Genomic DNA, 23387 nt, shown 5'->3' with positions numbered 1-23387 from the left:
GTGAAGAAAGACGCGACAAAGGCAATAGTTATTTGTTATACAAGGGGGCAAAGTTGTATTTTAACGCCGAGTGTGGAATTGAAAAACGAGCAAGTGAAAGGATTCTACAGGAAGCGAGTGGTTCGAGAATAGAATTGGCCTGGAACTATGGGGCACAGCAGCTGAGTGGCATCGAGTCTTTGTGTTACAAAAGCGCGCGCTAAGAATTCTCGCTAGAGCTCCACCGGGTACGTCAGCCAAACATTTGTTCGCAGACATGAAAATACTCACACTACCCTCACAATTCATATTTAACATCGCAAAACACGTACACACACAAACACACCTTTGCAAAGAACAAACTCACTCGCACTCGCTTAGGAAGCCGAGAACGACTGCTACCAGCCTCCCACAGACTAAGCAAATCTACCAAGACAATGCATGTTCTAGGTCCTAAAATTTACAATGCGCTGCCTAATGACATAAACATGTTAGAAAGTAACAATATGTTTTCAAACAAACTTAAAAATTGGCTAACCAAAAAATGTTTTTATACTGTAACGCAATTATTCGACATTGACATATCCACTAAACAATAATTTATTAATAATTCTTGTACTATCATATCAATTTCATTCTCAAAATATTCTATTCGAATTGTAATTTTATTTAAATGTAACCTACATAATATATCTTATTGTAATATTGACTCTTAATTTTATAGATGTTACAAATATGTTTTGAATTGATGATACAAAATAATTTATTCCCTGTTGTTGACATGTAATATTTTAAGAATATTATGAATAAATGAGTATGAGTATGAGTATGAATCCTGAACTTGCGAGATTTTTAACACACGAGAAGTAAAATACAAAACACAAAACTTTTCCCTTCACTATAGCGAGGAAACTACAACGCAAAAAATGCGTTTATCACTGCTTCCAGTAGTTCCACAGGTGGTAAATCATCTTTATTACTAAATTCACCTATTTTATCAATTTTAAAGCAGTTAATTTGACTTTATTCAAGGTCAAATTACTTTACCCACTAGTGGATAAAATGCGTTTTTACCCGCTGGTATTAAAGGACAAAACACGTGTTTCCGAGCTAGTGAGGGGAAAAATAAATAAATAAATATTATAAGACATTCTTACACAGATTGACTGAAATACTCGAATCGTTTTAACTCTATTCATTTCTATAAAATATAAATTATATTTCTATAAATTATGTATGGTTATGAATAGAGGGTAAATATTAATGTTTATAGGGTTCTGCACTCAAAGGGTAAAACGGGACCCTTAGTGCGTTTTCACATTATCCGATCCGATATCGGATGTAGGACCGATATCCCATACATTTAACTGCCATCTTTGATTTTTGCCTTTGAAATCCTTCCTACATCCGATATTGGATCGGATAATGTGAAAACGCACTTGCTTATTACTAAGCTAAGACCCGATCCGCTTTCCGTCCGTTTGTCATCAGGCATCTCATGAAACATTATTTACACGTTTGATATTTTCACAGATGATGTAGGTAGGTGAAAATTTCTCCTAGGCAACACTGAGCAAAAATAAACCTACCTTTACATTAGGTTCTTTACTAGTAATCAATTTTAGGCAAGCCAGTGGGAATCAGCTTGTATGGATCAGCCGCTGCTGGTAGGTACACTTATGTCTACATTCCGTATAACAAATACTAAACGCAGAAAAAAAACAAATGTCAAATTGGGGCTCCCATACAACAAATATGAGTTTTTGCGTTTTTATACTTACATAGTGGTACGGAACCCTTCGTGCCCAAGTCCGACTCACACTTGGCCGGTTTATGACTTATTATTGTAGGGACCGGGAAATCTTTGCGTAGTTGTCTGCGTCTTTGGATTTCCCTGTACTGACGCTAAATCTAAACAGCTTGTGTTTACTAACAAGAAGTACGTGGCAGTATAAATCTATTAATACTCGCCTAGTCTCACCTACTCCTGCAAATTAGGTATTCCTACGAATATAATAAGTACATTTTATTGCAAGCGTGCATAATTTATCAATATTTACTAGTCCCGAAGTAATAAAATAGTTATTTGTTATACAAGGGAGCAAAGTTGTATTTTAACCGAGTGTGGAGTAGTTCAAAAATAGAATCCTGAGCGTAGAGAGTGTTGCAATACACACGAGGTAAAATAACTTTGCATCCCGTGTGTAACACATAACTTTTCACCTCACTAAAGCGAGGAAACACGCAATATAACCACAAAATTAAAATTTTGAAAAAACCCCCGACCGCGATATATTGGACCGATTTTAATGAAACATGGCTAAGAACACTCCCGACTAACTCAGCTTTCAGACAAAAAAACTAAATCAAAATCGGTTCATCCGCACACACACACACGCACACGCACGCACGCACGCACGCACGCACGCACGCACGCACGCACGCACGCACGCACGCACGCACGCACGCACGCACGCACGCACGCACGCACGCACGCACGCACGCACGCACGCACGCACGCACGCACGCACGCACGCACGCACGCACGCACGCACGCACGCACGCACGCACGCACGCACGCACGCACGCACGCACGCACGCACGCACGCACGCACGCACGCACGCACGCACGCACGGACGGACGGACGGACGGACGGACGGACGGACGGACGGACGGACGGACGGACGGACGGACGGACGGACGGACGGACGGACGGACGGACGGACGGACGGACGGACGGACGGACGGACGGACGGACGGACGGACGGACGGACGGACGGACGGACGGACGGACGGACGGACGGACGGACGGACGGACGGACGGACGGACGGACGGACGGACGGACGGACGGACGGACGGACGGACAGACGGACAGACATACACACAGACAGTACACGTCAAACTTATAACACCCCTTCGTTTTTGCGTCGGGGGTTAAAAAACAACTGGAACATAATTGCACAGAAATAAGTCAATTTGCGTTTATGTATTACAATTTCCACTATGCACCCACCGACACCACAAAAGTTTCAAATTAAGAATCAAGAAGAAAAATCTATTTGGGTGCGTTCCGTTTCACGCGTTTTGAGATTGCAATGTTACTTAAGGTGCGTTCTGAATAAGTACAGTGGAAAAGTCAAAAATACAATTTTTTGCACGATTTCAAGTGTTTTATGGTAAAATCATGTTATAAAATTGTTTGAATTTAGTGTTTTTAGTCGGATACAATTCTATATGAAATTATTTTTACGTTCACATCACATGATTTGTTAAGACAATTTAAGCACAGGGAGAAAATTGTCTCGTCTGGGAGATGCCTTTACAAGAATTTATATTTTAAAAAGTAACTAATGACACGTTCGGATTTCAAATATTCTTTGCACTCTTGTGGATAAAATGCGATTTTGCTATCTGTTTTTAAAGAATAAAAAAGTCCTTTCCGAGCTAGTGAGGTGAAAACAAATTTATGTATTTATGTTATTAGATACCGTCAGCCTTTACCGATTCCAATGTACTTACCTACTTTGATGCGGCGTTAAATAAATGTTTTCTATTCTATTCAATGTTGCACTCACAGTTAACTCACATATAAGCTCGTAGGTTGTTAACAGTAAGCTTATTAGATTCGAGCTAGACTGCCATAGCCAAGTAAGGAAGCGATGCGTGCAAGTAGCTCCTCTCGCCTGACTGCCTACAGTCAGTATTCGCACGAAAACCCTTGCTCAATAATAATCGCCCACTGGACTCGAAAACTCTGAGCATAATAATTGCTCCTTCTGAGAATTATTACCTATACCTTTCTCAAACATGGTATGAATTGATGTCATTACGTTCGTTATAATAGGCTTCGAAGTACTTAATAGTTACAAGTACTTAATATAAGAGTGCATAACCTCGCTGTTAAACTTTGGTTTGGCGAAATTGTAGCAGTAAGCATCTTTATAGTGTTAGCAAACTCCTCAATTAAACACAGGTGTACTGATAATTTCCAATTAACATTTATTTTACTTATTCCTTGTCCTCTTACAACACACCTATCTTCCCCGAACCAACCGACCACCTTCTACCCGCTTTATATATTTTTTTCTTAAATATCTCAAACTACCTTCAATAAAAATATCATCAGTATTGCCCGCAGCAAAAATGCTTCAATCTATAAAAATAGTAATAAATGTAACGTTAAAATGAATGAAACCTTACATTCGACCATCCTGGCATCGTGTATGTCCCCATACACGCACCTGGTGGAACCTTACATTCGGTCAGTTAGTTCAGTGTTACAAAACAATATTTTATAGCATCGATTCGGCACATTTACAGAATGATATACACAATCTAATATTCTTGTGTCCTTTTACAAACAAAGAGATTGACAAAATTTAAAACATATTAACAATTTCTTCTCTGACAAGTGACAACCAAGTTCAAAGTAGGTAATCGATGCATTTAACCTTGACATGTTTTATTAAACCACGAACTTACTCCGAAAACGTCAATTAAAATCTTGATTCAGAATATTTTAACAAATTTAAACACTTTATTATAATCTCGAGGGACTGAAATTAATCCTAGACTCAATCAATTCTTGAGGGACTAAAACTGAACCAATCAATTCTCGAGGGACTAAAACTAAACCTCGAACCAATCAATTCTCGAGGAACTAAAACTAAACCTCGAACCAATCAATTCTCGAGGGACTAAAACTAAACCTCGAACCAATCAATTCTCGAGGGACTAAAACTAAACCTCGAACCAATCAATTCTCGAGGGACTAAAACTAAACCTCGAACCAATCAATTCTCGAGGGACTTAAACTAAACCTCGAACCAATCAATTCTCGAGGGACTTAAACTAAACCTCGAACCAATCAATTCTCGAGGGACTTAAACTAAACCTCGAACCAATCAATTCTCGAGGGACTAAAACTAAACCTCGAACCAATCAATTCTCGAGGGACTTAAACTAAACCTCGAACCAATCAATTCTCGAGGGACTAAAACTAAACCTCGAACCAATCAATTCTCGAGGTACTACCATCAGGTACTCCTTGAACCAATCAATTCTCAAGGTACCCTCTGGCCATATCAATTTAGCGAACCAATCAATTCTCGCATTTTTATTGTCAAGGAGCAAACCATTCAGTTCTCGCCCTTGACCTGAAACAATAGAGAAACCTTTAAGTACATAATTGTATAACATGTATATTTATTTTAGTCAGACATTTCATTCGCGTCTTCATTACAATCAAGATCATTTAACGACATCATGATCCTCATTTTAACTCCACATAATTCGCGGCCGCATTCTGACAGTGGCTACAGTGGTTTTGCGCCTATTTTTTTCATAACTTTGCTTCTGCTTAGTCTGATATGATCTTAGGTGGTCAAAATTTGAACTAACGCCCGAAAGCGTTTTTGATAATTCATATAATGGCTCGAAAGGAAACTTTCTTTTACGATTACACTTGAAACAATAAACATTCATTTAAATTATGTGATTTAAGCAATCATTGATTTGAATTGCTTAGTGTAATTAACGCTCATATCTATTTGACATTTCCTACTTACTGTATCCGTTTAAATATCTTTATAAATGCCACACACCAACTAAGGATGTAATTTCGTTTTTGTTTTTGTTTTAAAGCTTAGATTGGGTATAGCTAAATAATCATTAAATAAAAGACAGTCATACAACTCATACACAATCGCGGACCCTCTCTTTTTTTTTCGACAGTAAAACGGGACAATCTTATATATTTATCGTTTAGTCATAGTTTAAATGGATTAGGCATTTGGCGTGCATCTAGAAAATAGTATTTAGATCGAGGTCATGTCGCACTAAATGTATGGAATATTGTATCCAAAACTTTGACCACATTTTTGTGTCTTTGTGTTGCGACACTTGTGACCGGATTAAAAATGAATTCAGTAAAATAATCAGGTATAACTAAAATATGTCACCAACCAATCCTCACCACAGCTACAGCAGGATATAGTTATTATTTTTGTTAATATTTTATATTTGACATTTGTTTTTTTTTTTTTTTACTTGTTATGTGTTGTTTTATGAATGAAGGTCTATTTATTTGCTGACATGTCCAATCATAGATAAGTTTATTTAAATCACAAGCATGATTTTAGTTCGTAAGATTTTTTGTTTTAAATATAATTTGTTATTACATATTTCTTATTAATTATAATACAACATTATTGTAAACAAAAAATAAAAATGAAACTTATGGCGATAACCGCTGGGTATAGCTTTATACATCTCATTGTCAATGACGGGATTTCTTGAAAGCAGGTCTACGTGAGACATTTTAGCTCCAGCTCTAAACATATTCTATTGAACAATTCTTGGAATGCCAACTACCATCTCGCTAACGTCTATCGGATTAGTCATTGAATCATTTGATGACAGTGTCTCAGATCGAGGCATTACTATACTATTAGTTAATTTATTCTTTCTCCGCGGGAAATTACTGGACAAACACAGGCATGTTAAAGGTATAATCATGACACTTAAGATATCATAGTGACGAACAAAGATATTTGTTGACACTCCAAGGGCTAATGATTCTACCAAACCATTCTTAAAACCTACCCATCTATGGATTAACATTCAACAGCGGGAGAATAGATTATTTTAATACTGTCACCTCACTGCCAAAATCCACAAATGCGTCCATTGGCAAGCCGTCCATGAACAATTAGGCATGTACTTTACAAAAATTAAATATAAGTTTAAGGTAAGTATTCTTCGTTTTGATTTTTATTTGATATTCGCAGTACCTACAGTCTTCGTGGTGTCAGAACTTGCAGATTTTTCTTTCAGGAAACAATTATCGACTAAATGTCCTATTTTGCTACAGCGGTTACATTTCAGCAAGGGTTTTGAGCATTGTAAGTATGGGTGCCCCTTCTCCTTACAATTAAAGCAATAAATGTCGTTACTGCTCGTGCTAGGTGTGGATGTGACGGCGGTTTTGTTGTTATCAACTGAGCCAGAAGCACCATTAGCAGTTTTATTTTTGAATGGTGCATATTGAGGCACATGTGGTTCTTTATTGCTCATTAGAAATTGTAATAGTGCCTCCGGTTCAGTACACCTAAGCGCCAAAGCACTAGATTTAGTGGTTTTATCTGTGATCCCGTGAATAATGCACTCAACCGCCCGTTTCCCTTTTATATCGCAATTATTTAACAAAGCAAGTTTTTCATAAAAGTATATCTCGATTGCTTCGTTAAATCGACTACGTCGTCTAAGCATCTCCTCCAGGGACTGACCATAGTTCTGGTCGCAAGGAAACGCGGCGGTAAGTTTTCCTTGCCACTCTGGCCAAGTGAACAAAATAGAGCTCTGACTCTCATACCAGGTCTTGGCTAGTCCCCGAAGTTTTTGCATAGCAAAATGAATTGTGGTTTTTTCGTCCCAGCTGTAAACAGAGGCACATTCGTTAACTTTTCGGAGCCACACGTCGATACGTTGACTTTTAGCAGAAGGATCGAATTCGGGTACAATATTTTTATAATCGAAACCTTTAATGTTCATTTGTGTACTCTGGTTTACAGCCTGCGACGATTGACCACCCTTCAATGACTGAAGAATACCTAGGATATCTTTACTAGAAAATACAGGACTACGTGACCTTGTCTCTCGACGCTCCCTGCTCGGGTGACGGTCCCGCTGTCGGTACGCCTCCGGTTGCTGAGGCATGCGCCGATCGCGGCTGGGCTCGCTGACGCGACTCGGACGCTCGTTTCTGCGCCGCTCGACCCTGCCGCTGCTAGGAAGTCGGCTACGGCGCTCGGCTGGCTCGTGGCTGCAAGGCTGGCTCTGTAAGCTTCTCCCGAAGCTTGAGCGCTGGCTGATGTGTCCGCTACGTCTCCTCTGATCTTCATCACGCTCTTGTAGCAAGTCTCGTTCCAACCGGCGTACTCGTTCGCGTTCGATGTCCAGTTCTCGCTCCCGATCTTGTAAGCGACGGCGACAAGAACTGCGGCTGCGCCTGCTCGCGCGACTGCGCCCGTCCGAGCGCGTTCGGCTTCGGGAGCGTCTGTCTCGCGCCTCATTGTGCTCATGCCGCAATGGAGTCAATAGTCTGCGATTGCCTCCATTGCGGTCATTGTCAGCTGCATCCCCCATTCTCTGGAACTTGGAAACATTAAAGCATTAGCCATGCTTTTAAATAAATAGAATATTTTGTCAACAGCCTACTCCAATTACGATATAGATACCCATTACAGGAAGTAAACACTAGTAAAGTCTGCAACCATTAAAACTGTAACTTTTTATTATTAATAACACGATTATTTTAGAATTTATTAAACCTTTACCTTGTACTATTATATGTTCTGTTCTGTGCCTTTACTACATAAGTGATATAATAAATCAAGCTTCTACTTAAAGGATTATTCGTAGACCGTAGTAGTTATGCTCATGAGTAGATCAACAAACCAATTTGTTGATATTCTACAATACCCATAACTAGACAAGAAATAAAATAACAAGTGTATTGGGAACCGTTCAAGTACCATGAATCCAGTTCGATCAGAAATTCCGAACTTTACAATTACATTTATATACTGGCACGGAATGTGCCACAGTACTCTTGGTTCTGTTGGCCTAATTAGCCTGAATAAGTAAACTATTTACTTAACTTGCAATTTTATTGTACGTTTTATAATTTAGCTGTACCATCGGTTAAATGATTTATTTTAAATCGTTTTGACCTTTCCGTAACCTTACAACCAATGTATTATGCTTTTGTACTCCTAGTGTTTATTTCATATGATAATCGGCAATATTATTCCGTTCTATCTATACTCATAATCTAAATTTTTTTTTCTACTATTTAAGTGTCAGGTGTACTTACGTTCGTCAGCGTTGGTTATCCCACTTCTGACTTGTTAGCAAACTCCTCAATTAAACACAAGTGTACTGATAATTTCCAATTAACATTTATTTTACTTATTCCTTGTCCTCTTACAACACACCTATCTTCCCCGAACCAACCGACCACCTTCTACCCGCTTTATATATTTTTTTCTTAAATATCTCAAACTACCTTCAATAAAAATATCATCAGTATTGCCCGCAGCAAAAATGCTTCAATCTATAAAAATAGTAATAAATGTAACGTTAAAATGAATGAAACCTTACATTAGTGTTATTACAAATAAATAAAATAAAAAAAGTATCACGTTGCAGGCAGAGCACTCGAGAGAACTGTAATAGTTATTTTACCCCTCACTACCTACTTTTATCAATTTTAAAGCAGTTAATTTGACTTTATTCAAGGTCAAATTACTTTACCCACTAGTGGATAAAATGCGTTTTTACCAGCTGGTATTAAAGGACAAAACACGTGTTTCCGAGCTAGTGAGGGGAAAATCCCTTTTAATCCCTTTTAATTCTAAATTTTTATTACTTCAATCCCTTTTAATTCTAAATTTTAATTAATTAAATCCCTTTTAATTCTAATAAAGATGATTTACCACCTGTGGAACTACTGGAAGCTGTGACAAACTCATTTTTTGCGTTGTAGTTTCCTCGCTATATTGAGGGGAAAAGTTTTGTGTTACACTCGGGTGCAAATGTATTTTACTTCTCGTGTGTTAAAAAACTCGCAAGTTCAGGATTCTATTCTCGAACCACTCGCTTCGCTCGTGGTTCAACGATAGCATCCTTTCACTTGCTCGTTTTTCAATTCCACACTCGGCGTTAAAATACAACTTTGCCCCCTTGTATTACAAATAACTATTAATACCTATGAATTTTAAAGGAGGCATATGCTATAGGGATTTTTTTTATTTCAGTTCACAGATACGAGTAAGTATTTATTAAAATTCATAAAGGATAAATTATTATTATGCTTTTGTTATAAACAATTCTCAAATATTGGATTACCCCAGTTCAAAATTGTTTTGGAATTGGTGTAATACAATATTGGAGGAAAAATAAATTAAATTCTACTTAAAAACTCCACGGGTCAAAGTTGGGTTATCATTCATAGTCATACTAGTTATGAAAAAAAAGCTGCACTTTTGGATGGAAGCAAGCCGCTTTGCATGGTGATAGTAGACATCATAGTAAACGATTTTTTCCGAGGATATCGAAATTTCATCCCTTAGGAAGCCGAGCGTAGCGAGGTGTTTTATGAAAATTAAAAAAATTCTATCTTTTTATTGTGTAGTCCGATTTTGACAAAACGTATCTCAAATGAAAGGTGTTAATTTGTGTAATTAAAAAAAAATACAAAGAAAAAAATTTTGAAAGAAAAGTAAGAAAAAAATTAATATAAGGAAATTTACGTCTCGCACTGAATAACTTCAAAGAACGACAGACAAAATGTACAATGTCGATATACGAGTTTTTTTTAATCGAAGACAGATAAATTTGTAGTTGAAAACTGAAGACCGCATTGAAATCGGATTAGCATTTTTTAAGATACAAGTTGCCAAAGTTGGGAAAGATCGCTTTATATGGCCACTTTGAAATTCCTTTGCCAGAAAGTCAGAAATAATATGTTTTTCTGACACAGAAAAATACACAGTAACAGTACACATCAAAATAAAATTAAAAATTCCGAGGATATTATAATTTCATCCCTTAGAACGACGAGCGTAGCGAGGTCGGTTACGAAAACCGAAAAAAAAATCTTATTTTTTTGTACGTCGTCCGATTTTGACAAAACATGTTTCATTTGAAAGGTATTGCTTTATGTAACTTAAAAAAAAATATTGAAAAAAATTGGAAAAAAAATGTAAGATTAAAAAAAAAAACCTTAATTTTCGTATCACTCTGAATAACCGCAAAAAACGGTAGACACGGTGTATAATTTCGATATATGATTTTTTTAAATTAAAGACAAATAAATGCATGATTATAAACTAAAAACCGAATCGAAATCGAATCAGTAGTTTTTAAGATGCAAGTTGTCAAAGTTGGCTTAGTTTGTTTATATGGTCGCTTATAAATTCCTTAGGCAGAAAGTCTAAAACATTATATTTTTCTTACAGTTAAAAGTATGCATAGGTAATAGACATCATAATAAACAATTTTTTACGAGGATATAAAAAAATTATCCCTTGGAAAGCCGAGCGTAGCGATGTCTGTTACGAAAAACAAAAAAAAAGGCAGTTTTTTTTTATTGGATCGTCTTTCAAAGGGTTTCTAAGGAATGAAATTTTTATATCCTTGTAAAAAAATGTTTATAATGATGTCTATTACCTATGCATACTTTTAACTGTAAGAAAAATATAATGTTTCTGACTTTCTGCCTAAGGAATTTATAAGCGACCATATAAACAAACTAAGCCAACTTTGACAACTTGCATCTTAAAAACTACTGATTCGATTTCGATTCGGTTTTTAGTTTATAATCATGCATTTATTTGTCTTTAATTTAAAAAAATCATATATCGAAATTATACACCGTGTCTACCGTTTTTTGCGGTTATTCAGAGTGATACGAAAATTAAGGTTTTTTTTTTTAATCTTACATTTTTTCCAATTTTTTTCAATATTTTTTTTTAAGTTACATAAAGCAATACCTTTCAAATGAAACATGTTTTGTCAAAATCGGACTACGTACAAAAAAATAAGATTTTTTTTTCGGTTTTCGTAACCGACCTCGCTACGCTCGTCGTTCTAAGGGATGAAATTATAATATCCTCGGAATTTTTAATTTTATTTTGATGTGTACTGTTACTATGTATTTTTCTGTGTCAGAAAAACATATTATTTCTGACTTTCTGGCAAAGGAATTTCAAAGTGGCCATACGAGTATAAAGCGATCTTTCCCAACTTTGGCAACTTGTATCTTAAAAAATGCTAATCTGATTTCGATGCGGTCTTCAGTTTTCAACTAAAAATTTATCTGTCTTCGATTAAAAAAAACTCGTATATCGACATTGTACATTTTGTCCGTCATTCTTTGAAGTTATTCAGTGCGAGACGTAAATTTACTTTTTTTATTTTTTTCTTACTTTTCTTTCAATTTTTTTTTCTTTGTATTTTTTTTTAAATTACACAAATCAATACCTTTCATTTGAGATACGTTTTATCAAAATCGGACGATACAATAAAAAGATAGATTTTTTTTTATTTTCATAAAACACCTCGCTACGCTCGGCTTCCTAAGGGATGAAATTTCGATATCCTCGAAAAAAATCGTTTACTATGATGTCTACTATCACCATGCAAAGCGGCTTGCTTCCATCCAAAAGTGCAGCTTTTGGCCAAAAATTCTCCATAACAAGTATGACTATCAACCTTGTATTGACAAATAATACCTACTGATAGATTCGACCAAATTATCATTACCCGGTATTCCCTGACAGAACAATCAGGAACTTTGAAAACTGGGTTATTATGTACCTAGGTTATGAACACAGTAACCCGCAAGGTATTCATGCCTGTAGACTTGAGCGTTTGTATTACCTATCGGATCCCATATCAGATGTAGGAAGGATGTCAGAAGCAAAAATCAAAGATGGTGCCTTTGATATATAGGATGTCGGTCCTATATCCGATATCGGATCGGATAATGTGAAAACGCACTTAGAATTTGTCTATGTCGCTATTAATAAGCATCAGACGCACCTGTTCAACGTTTATTATCATTGGAAAACCCACGTTCGCTACTTCACTTCAGCTTTTAGTTACAAGAGCAGCGACGCAATTGTGAAAAATAATTGGGTTTATCCAGATTGTAACTATCATGGTTTATCAAGATGATTTATGATGCCTTCACGTGATCAGTTGCATTTTAAATTGAACATTTTAGACACCAAGATTGTGTTCGTAAAAAATGTTGCGATACCTGTTTAACTAAATTTTCGCTGAAACCCTTTAGCAATAATTTTTATTTGAATTATTAGATCAGCAGATCAGCTAAAAAATTAGCCACATATTTTTTCAGCGAAACGTAGGTACCTTCCAGTCGGTACTTATGTAGCTCGAGGTGATATTATAAAAAATAAAAGTCTAATGAAACAATAAAAGCTGTAGATTTACTCAACGAAACAAAGTTGCAAGATTGTTCAAGCAATTTGTAACAATAACTCGAATAACACGGAAAGTAAAACTTTGGGGAAACTGCAAGCGAACAAGCTGAAAAATAAAGCAAAACTCTTATAAATCAAGTTACCGCTCAGCCATTTGCAGGTGCAAGTGGTGCAACAAGCCATTAATAATATGCAGAACACCCCTTAAATCGGGCGACAAAGTTGATCCGACGGAATTTAACAATTTTCATTTATTCCCATTGGCGGCGCGGGCGCGGCCTAACCGATCCTGTGCCAGTTTTAAATCATCTGAGTCTTAAAGTCTGAAATTTCTGTCAAGCTCTCATGTTTATGCAAAATATAAGTACCTAGTGAAGTAAGTATCTGTAAAGGCAAATCTGTTTTTTCAAATCGGTTTTATTAAGGTTCAATATGCTTTAGTCGGTTTGAATGTTGGTACCTAATTAAATAATGCTTACTACACTTATGTCGTAGGACCAGGCATTCGCAACAACATCATCTGAATTGCTAGGCTAACTACTGTAACTACTTCTACGCATGTTCTACGTGTCTCCGTATATTAATCGCAAATCGTAATTAGATTTTTCAACGTGTTCATAGTTACCGATGAGTCTTAAAACACCGTTACTTTGCTGGAGAACCAACACTGTTGCGAAACACAACGAACATCGAACACCACCGATAACCAAAATTCACCATAAATATTTCTCATTCCAAAATTTAAAGAGGGAAATGGTCTTAGAATCACGCTCAGATCCAGGGGAGGGGGGCCATGATCTCCTCCCGGGGTCAGAGCAGCACTTATAAATTGACTGTGTGGATCCCCTGGGACAGGTTAACTCAGCCCCTTAGAATTTGACCAAGTGACCACACCTGACTACAAAGCTGGACTGCCCTTGCGCCAAACATAGGGCGTTCTGAATACGCTCACGCGGTCACACATAACACAATGCGCGTTGTGAGCGGACTTGTCTGAATATGAATTAAATGCTAACCATTTCGCTAATTGTTTTATCCCAAATTGTTGTTTTCATTTCTTATGTGTCATTCGATGCTTATTAGAAGTTTACAATCTGCAAAATATAGGCTTAGAAGTTACCATGTGCAGAATGCGCGCTGAATACGCTCGCAATCCGCGCGCATTCTGCTCCGTCCGGCGCACCGCCATCATCATTGCGCTCCACTAACGCATTACAATGGATTTACACGATCCCAGATTCCCAACCTCAACATTTCGCCTCGCCTGTACTAGGTATTAGAACGACACCCGAGCTAAGCATGAAACGGCGGCGAACTCTGTCGATTTATCAGCAAAACACGTTAATGTCACATAAAATTAAGTTATAGCGCAAGTTGCAGTATCTTATTAGGTAAAACGCTGACCGGGGACGAGTCTGGATAACTTTCGAGCTACCTACTAATAATAAAGTAGCACCGTCTGGTTATTTGTTATTCAAATGGGTCTGTTGAAATGAAAGTTACCGTTGAATTTTATTGTAGTAACGTGTTTCAGCTACTTATGAATTTGATCAGTGTGGTGCGGTAGTCTGTAGACTCTGTCTGTAGACACTTCATTGATGAAAACAGACGTATCACTGTTACAGTTATACAACCTACAACTCACCCCCTGTGAAAGGTACAATCGATCACGTAGTCTAAATAAAGTATCCACAGGTACCTACCTACACTTTTTATGTCTTCCCCATCACGAACTTTAGGGAGGCGTGCTGGGAGCCGACGCACGTAGACAACTTTGATGATGATTTCGATTTAATGAAATGAAATGCAAAAGGGAGCGGATGCTATTCTTGTCCGAGATACCTACACTTTAATTGTGTATTATATTTGATTCCTGCCCCATAAGGTACGAGAGTACCTATACTTACTAATATAGTATTACTATCCTAGGTACTTATTTTCATAATTTTCTTGACCGACATTTGCCCACACATACGACTTGAATCTTACCTTACCCTATCACACAGGGCAGTGTGAGTTTACCTTGTGCCACAGTGCCAAATAATTGTCTTCATACTATCAATGCCTTTGATCCCTTGTAACTCGTGTTTGATTGTTATATGAGCATCCCCGACTACGAAAGCTAGTCTCTCACAGGGGGCCTGGGGCAGTGCCGGAAGTTGACAAGATAGTCCGAGGTTTATACAAGAGTACGACATTGTTGTCTTAAGGAACATGTATTATGTGCAAACTTGGACGTAAAACGTCGAAGTTTGTAGCTGTTCTGTAAAAATGTAAAAGAGGAGAACGGTTAATATAATTTAGCTATTATCGATAATTTATTATTGGACCTTTTTACATACACACAAGGCTCACATTTGCTTTGCACGTAGCCATTATCAACTAATAATTTATTAACACACAAATTCCACATTCTACTGGCTTGCTTTAAGCCATACAGGCTTTTGTTCAATAAACAAACTTTATTTGGGTCAGAAATGAAACCTTCGGGTTGCTCCATATAAATTGTCTCATCGAGTTCACTATTAAGAAATGCATTAGCCACGTCAATGTGCTTTATGTCCATATCAAGATCATTCGCCAATGAGAATAAAATTCTCATTGTAGAATGTCTCACGACGGGAGCAAAAACATCATTGTAGTCTTCGCCTTTTCTTTGAGAAAAACCACGAGAGCAACTAACCGAGCTTTATATTTGTCTTTTCGGAGAAGCTTCACTTTGACTTTATATACCCATTTTACACTTTACAATGTTTGTGTGTTTTGGTCGGTCTACTAGCCGCCAAACATTGTTGTTAACAAGAGCATTATATTCTTTTTGCATTGCAGCTTTCCAATTATCACAGTTATCAGATGCCATTGCTTCATGATAGAAAAGGGGCTCAGATTCAATATGAGCCATAAGGGATAAATCATAATCACCATACCTGTTGGGCATGATACCCCGTGTACTTCTGATGGGCGTCCCGTGCTTGGCTGAGCGATGACATCATGCTCAGATGCTGGCGACTGCTCCTCAGATTCCTCACCATCACTGCACGACAGGAACTGGTGGTCAGGTGGGCTCATGGTCCACTCTGAACTCTCAGCACCGCCTTCTGTTGGCGACTGCGCCACACGCTGCTCCCCACCATCGCTAGATGAAGCTGGCTCTGCATTGCCTCATCACCAGCGCAGGGCTCCGACACTGAAGTTTCTGAAACATTATAATGTTTGGATGAGTCATAGGGTACAATATCATTGTTATTGTGCACTATTTCTTTATTAAAATTGTTATCATTCTGGGAGATCTCATTATTTAAAACATTGTCATTAATTAAAATAATATGATTATTTAAAATATTATTATTCATTGAAACATCATTATTTAGAATATTATTATTCATATTAGAATCATTCATCACAGTTTCAATAAAATGTACAATCTCGCCTTAATGACTTTAGTAGGATTTTTGGGATCAATTAATCTATACCCTTTAGATTCCTCACAATAGCCCACAAAGATACATTCTTTGGACTTTTCACTGAACTTGGAACGTTTACAATCAGGTATATGGCAGAAGGCTTTGCATCCAAATACCTTTAGGTGGCTCAGGTCCACTTTGGATCCTGACCATAGTTCCTCTGGAGTGGCACCAGGCACAGCGGCAGTGGGTGACCTATTTTTAATATATATCGCTGTCATGACAGCCTCACCCCAATACCGCATGCCTAAGCCAGAATCTATCAGCATGCACCGTGCCTTGGTGACCAAGGTTAAATTCAGACGCTCCGAGACGCCATTTTTGGCTAGGGCTGTAAGGTATAGTTGTTTGATGAACAATCCCACAATCAGCTAAATACTTGTCAAACCTACTATTACAATATTCACCTCCTCCGTCAGATCTCAAACATAAGATCTTATGGCCTGTCTGTCGTTCTACTAAATTTTTAAATTCAATAAATTTGCTCATAACTTCACTTTTATATTTTAATAAATAGCCATATGTTTTTCGACTGAAATCATCTGTAAAAGTCACTAATGTAACGTGAACCCCCCAAGTTGACTCCTCCCATAGGACCACAGACGTCAGAATGAACTAATGCAAGCAATTTTTGTGCCCTCTAGCTTTACCTTTAGGAAAACTTTTAACCTTTTGCTTCCCCTTAATACAAGTCTCACAATCCTTTAGCTCACAATCTTTAACAGAAGCATTTAAGCCATAGGACATATTAAGAAGTTCACACATACCTGCTTTGGCTTAAATGTGACAACCGTCTCATGCCAGATGTGCAGGCACATCCGAGGGGATTATGAAAGCTATCAATCATGCTCCTCGTAGCATCCACGGCAGCACAAGAAGTGTACTCCTTGCTTGTAGGGGTGTGGTGGCTCTGCACACATGCTGGGGTATTCTTGTTCTGTGGATTGAAGTTACTTACACAATCTAACACATAAATACCTTTACTACCAGAAGCAGTGGCTAAACATTGCTGCAATTTGTTAAAAATATAACACTTGTCATTTGAAAATAGAACTATGTGGCCCTTCTTGGATACTAACTTACGTACAGACAACAAATTAGTTGCTATTTGGGGGACATACATTACATTTTCAATAGTTGACAAGATAGTCCGAGGTTTATACAAGAGTACGACATTGTTGTCTTAAGGAACATGTATTATGTGCAAACTTGGACGTAAAACGTCGAAGTTTGTAGCTGTTCTGTAAAAATGTAAAAGAGGAGAACGGGGCTAAGAACTGCGTATGAAAGCAGTGTGAATAACTACTAAGGATTGCAGTGCAAATTGAAGAGTTTGAAGACTGATTATTTTACAGGGCGCGTGGGTCAACTTTAACCTATAATTTAGAACCGGAGAAAAAGGATCACAGGGCTAAGAACTGCGTATGAAAGCAGTGTGAATAACTACTAAGGATTGCAGTGCAAATTGAAGAGTTTGAAGACTGATTATTTTGGTTAATATAATTTAGTATCACGTTATTTTTTTTTATGAGTTTGAACGTAATGAAACAACTTGCCCCCGGTACATCCAACCCCACTGTCACTTAAAATTCACCACTTCCACCATCGATTTTTACAGACATTGTTTAAAATTTATTGCACGTGATAGGTACATAGAAAAATAGAAACCGCCTACTCAATGCGTTGAGACATTAGGTACTTACCTGGGCATTTTCAGAATTTGGGACCCCACAATTAGCGTGTTGTTAACAAAAATTAACTCGCTGTTGTTGTTTTGTGACGATAATTAAGCATGAAATTTCAATAAAAATATTGATTTTGTGTTAGTTACATAACTTTTTAAGCGATAATGTACATTGAGAATGTGAAAAAAGTAAATTTTTAGACACATTTTGTCACAAAACTGACAGCGAGTTAATTTTTGTTATCGACTTATGCTAATTGGGGGGACCCAAATTATGAAAATGCTCACCTACACGAACAATCGTATGAATTTTTCTGATAAAATCTAATTCCCGATCAACATATTCTGTTCCTATTTTTAGAAGTATTTTTTTGTGTTTTACTTTCCTTATAAGTAATAGTAATAACGAACATGAGTATATATGTAGAGATCGATCAGCATCGATCACGCGTGTACGTTATTTTACCTTTATATTATAATACTTACCTATTTCGTTATTTCTGTAACTGAAGCGGCAAAACCCAATGATATCACTGACATTTGAATAGGTTTGTTTTACGAAATAAACATACTGTTTGACTGTGAAACCAACTGAAGATAAGAAAACTTACGATTAGGTACCTACTAGGTATAAGTATTTATTATTTTATTTGAAATTAATTATAATATAAGTATCCTGAATTCCGCATGCTTTTAGTGCCATTCAATGAGATCATATATTTTCATTTTGTTATTGAAGTTGGGGAAAGCAACAGCAGACTTATTGAAGAAAAGAAGTAGGTAGGTAATTAGGTAATATTTCTAAACTCACCTTGTATAGGTGAGTTTAGACTTCTGAATTCTGAGTAATTAGTGCTAACTACTTTGCAGAGTAGGGAAACTAGCATGGACGATTAGATAAGTGGCCAATCGTTATAACAACAGGCACATTATCCGGCCTATCGGATTTAGCGGTTTAGCGTGACTACCGTCAAAACATTACACAGGATCTTTACGATCTGCCAGATCTTACAATCGGCCACTGGCATTACCTACAATAAACTAAAGTTGCAAATGTTTTTACAATAACTAATGTGGTAACCGACCACCTCTGAGCCAACCACAAGTCAATGTCGGACTCTCATGGTATGCCAATCCGTATACACACATAATATTATATGCGTACACACTGCACACGAGTATTATGCCTACGCATACCTACAGTACAGCAGCACGTGTTTTCAGGAACAAGACCTAAATGGAGAATATATTTGGTATTGTTGACGATTATAGCTATTTCAATCCGCACTGATATCACAACTACGCGATCCCGATTACAACCGACAATATCGACATATTATTAATTATTATTGTACATTTCCCCGATAACCCTATAACCCGCGTATTCTCCCATTGTCTAAACTTAAGAATGCCTCGATTTAAGTAGGTTAAGTAATAAGTACCTATACATTCATTCAGTTTAAAAAAAAACTCAAATTTTGTGTGGCGGCGTTTTTAAATGGATAACACATAAGTAAGCTGACAGATCATTTTTCCAACCCGGGCATTATTAATGTAGCAAAAACGTTCATAATCAGTACGAACAGGTTACCTGCGCGGAAGTGTGATGGCTCACCCTGCCCAAAAGGCCCTGATAGGCATGTTTGTAACATCTGTACAGTAATGTTGGAAAGTCCACCGACCACATGTCAATGTCGAGCCGTTGGCTGCGCGCCAAGCGCCTTTCGGGTTATGACACATGCGCACACCACAGGATTTCGGAGATAGGTACTTAATATAGAGAAAGAGTAAGACCCTACCTAAGTACTTATCAGACATGACCTACCGGTTAATCGTTATCGTAATCGCTATCTATTAGCTAGGCTACAACTAATTGGGGTTTGTGTAAATTTTATGATTAGGACACAAGTCATCAGAAGGCTAGCCAACATTATTGCCCAAGCTGAAATGGAATCGCTATTAACGTTCGGAAAACCAATAGAATTACTTAATTTGTTTTCCCTGGTTAGTTTGCAGTGAAGCTATTCTTCTTTAACCATTTAGCCGCCGTAGTAATTTCGAAAGTGGACAGTCACATAAAAGTCACCATTATTTCCATCACATCCAGATTCCCCTTTCGAAATTACCCGAGCATTTCTGTGCTTCGAAATTTCCCCAGTACACCCTACGAGTATTATAAGACAAACAATATCCTACTAATTTTGCCGAAGACTGGTGAACACAAATCTCCGTATAACCTCGTACTACCGGAGTACCGGCGCGCGGCGTCGACACGAGTAGGGCTCGGTGAAAAATTATAAGCGGTTAAAAGACCATCCTTCAAAACATCTTTGGTCGTAACTCGAAACGCATAATGAGGACTGCCACCTGACCTTCCAACCCAAAAGTAGGTCACATTGGCATTAAGTGGATCAATCGGGTTTCCTCAATGTTTTCCTTCAAAGGGTTCCAATTCCAAGAAAACATTATTGGCGGTGAATACCAATTAATTGCAAAATTGCTCAAAAAAAAAATTGTAAAATGTCTAAAAACAGACAAAATCCCACGGCCGTGGAAACCGATACTTATTCCAGGAACAGTACAACCTAATATGTACATAACATACACTAGTGACTAAACTCACAATAATAAGTATTATGATGACACTTAACACTTTGCAAAGATCAGTGCACATCAGCATATACGTAGTAAAGGTTTTTCCCCTCACTAGCTCAGAAACACATGTTTTGTCCTTTAATACCAGTGGGTAAAAACGCATTTTATCCACTAGTGGGTAAAGTAATTTAACCTTGAATAAAGTCAAATTAACTTATATGTTCTCAATTGACTTATATGTAAGAAAAGAAGGTGATATCTTTTACGACAAAAAAAAGATTAATGAATAACAAACTTCAGCAAATGTTTATTACTTAAATATGGGCAGCCATTGAATTATTCATAAACTCTAAGTTTGAAGATAATATCAAAATTATAATATTTGTTTTAAAATTCCCTGTCTTATTAATGTTTGGCACTCAGATGTAGGCAAAAAATGTCTACTATTTTTCTTCAAAGTTATCACATCACCATCTTCAAGCTCTAACTTTCCATAATCAGCCATACACAACACTTCAATGTACAGTGACTTGGGGGGTTTAAGGTTTTCTGTCAAGTCGATTCCGCTGTAGCCAATGTCCTCTCCTAGAGATCTCATGTATGATGCTAGATTTGTGGAGTATTTTGAGAACCAGTCATATTCATCATCAGAGAGTAATTCTCTTACATCTGGAGGCAAAACAGAGCCGAATTCCCATCGCAGAGTCTTGATCTTGTTCATTCTACTATACAAATATGCTAGCAGGCAGCGTTTGTTACGTTCTAAAGCTGAGTGGCGTACTTGCACTGTTGTCCACAGAGATTTGTTCTCTGACGTGGCATTTCTGAAATGAAACTTTATATGCTTAAAAATATATTTCAAAGTAAATTATATGTTCAATCTATGTAATAATTATAACACTTACGCATCATTCATATTCATTTGAAATAGGGACTGCATTTCTTCCAAGATCTGTCGTATTTTTTCATCCTGCAAATGTAATATATGGTAAGTATAACACTTCGGTTTATCTTTATTGCTTAGTTTCATAATTTTAAAGGAAATAAAACATCTTACGTACATTGAATTGATCAATAGTTTCAGGATTTCTTTCTGCTTCTTTTATAAGTTCCAAAACCTTTTCACCAAACATTATGACAACTAATATTTTAGTTTAATACCAATCATAAGTTACAATAATATAACAAAAACACTGGCACCGTATCTACTAATTATTTTAAAACCTCAATAAATATTGTTTAATTTCAGATAAAAACACCATGAAAAGACAAATGACAAATGACGTTAGCATAGATAAGATAGTTTTATTTACCAATCTTTTTTTGACTGGCAACATTATGGGGTCCGTTCAAAATGTTATGGACTCTATAAACTTTAAGACTCAAATAGAATCATATATACATAACATATAGCCAAAGACCTTTACACGGGACAGCTCAATCACATTTTTTGCCATACGACATAAAACCTTATTACTGAAACAGAAAGTCGATCGTATCAGACTAGCGAAAACGGTCCACATGAGAGGGCATTGTTTGGGCTGGTGTCCCTCTCGCACGTGTTGCCAATGTTAATGAGGTTCCCATATTAGTAGTATTTTTATCTGTATATTACCTGACTTTATAACTTCTTATTTTATTTTAATGTTATATTCAAACTAGGGTTTCTATATATTTCAAAAAATTTGAAAATAATTATAATGTAATTATTTTGATGCCAGTAAATCAAAGATTTGTATAATTAAAAAATAATTTCAATTGGGTGTTAGTAGATTTAGTAGTAACTTTGAAAATTGACTGGTATCCCCAATTTACGACAGTGATGACGTCACTGAATAATGTTGACATTGTCAACAAGTGCGAGAGGGACACCAGCCCAAACAATTACCTCTCATGTGGACACACTTTTTGACCTAACTAAACAATCTAGTTTAATAATTCTAAATCTATGCATATAGCCATCTCCAGAAAATTTAAAAAAAAATAGAAACGAATGTTAGGCCGGCAACAGACAGTCTTGAAATTCATAATCTTACAAAAGATCGAGTGCACGGAGTGCCATACAATTTCGCGACTGCCACACACACTCTTGTTTTTTACATTTTGAATTTTAAGACTGTCTGTTGCTGGCCTTATCGGCCTTAAATTTATGAACTCTCTGTTTCGTACATGTTTTGTGGATCTATTATATTGCCATATAATTAAATATCATTGAACAAGTTCGTCTGACATTATGTGAATCGCTCATACTGTCAAAGCTAAACTACGGCGATGTGGTGTACGGACCTCGTCTGCAGCAGAAAACTCGTAGATTAATTCAAAGAGTCCAAAACGCTTGTTATCGGTATTGCTACACAATTCCTCCAAGGAGCCATATCACGCCGTACTTGAACAAATGTTCGACTCTAAACATGGCATCACGAAGACATTTACACCTTGCTTGTCTTCTCTTCAGTGTTATAAATTGCAAATCACCTGAGTATCTATATTCTAAAATAAATAAATCTTCTTTTCATCATCGACACGGCACTAGACCCACTCGACGTTGCATTTTAGAAACACATCCTCATAGGACGATTGCTTTTACCGGTTGTTTCAGATATCTTGCGACCAAGTGCTGGAATGATATCCCCCCACCTTTAAGAGAGCTTAA

At 37.0% G+C, this 23387-nt stretch overlaps 2 protein-coding genes across 2 annotated transcripts; both read right to left on the bottom strand.

Moving 5' to 3' along the window:
* Window positions 1-3964: 3964 nt before the first annotated feature.
* LOC125229738 lies at window positions 3965-8240 on the bottom strand. Its single transcript, XM_048134669.1, has 2 exons — window positions 7630-8240; window positions 3965-5137 (listed from the first exon to the last, which is right to left on the bottom strand). The coding sequence occupies exons 1-2, from the start codon at window positions 8060-8062 to the stop codon at window positions 4944-4946; spliced, it is 627 nt and encodes a 208-aa protein (XP_047990626.1). The 5' UTR covers window positions 8063-8240; the 3' UTR covers window positions 3965-4943.
* Window positions 8241-21017: 12777 nt separating this feature from the next.
* Window positions 21018-22012, bottom strand: LOC125229911 (DNA replication complex GINS protein PSF1-like). The gene is made up of 3 exons (XM_048134856.1): window positions 21796-22012; window positions 21640-21704; window positions 21018-21558 (listed from the first exon to the last, which is right to left on the bottom strand). The coding sequence occupies exons 1-3, from the start codon at window positions 21865-21867 to the stop codon at window positions 21108-21110; spliced, it is 588 nt and encodes a 195-aa protein (XP_047990813.1). The 5' UTR covers window positions 21868-22012; the 3' UTR covers window positions 21018-21107.
* Window positions 22013-23387: the final 1375 nt, after the last annotated feature.

This window comes from Leguminivora glycinivorella, chromosome 1, assembly GCF_023078275.1.
Source record: "Leguminivora glycinivorella isolate SPB_JAAS2020 chromosome 1, LegGlyc_1.1, whole genome shotgun sequence".
Classification (NCBI taxonomy): Eukaryota; Metazoa; Arthropoda; class Insecta; order Lepidoptera; family Tortricidae; genus Leguminivora; species Leguminivora glycinivorella.
Note: the sequence above shows the minus strand (reverse complement) of the source record. Positions and strands in the feature narration are given on the sequence as shown.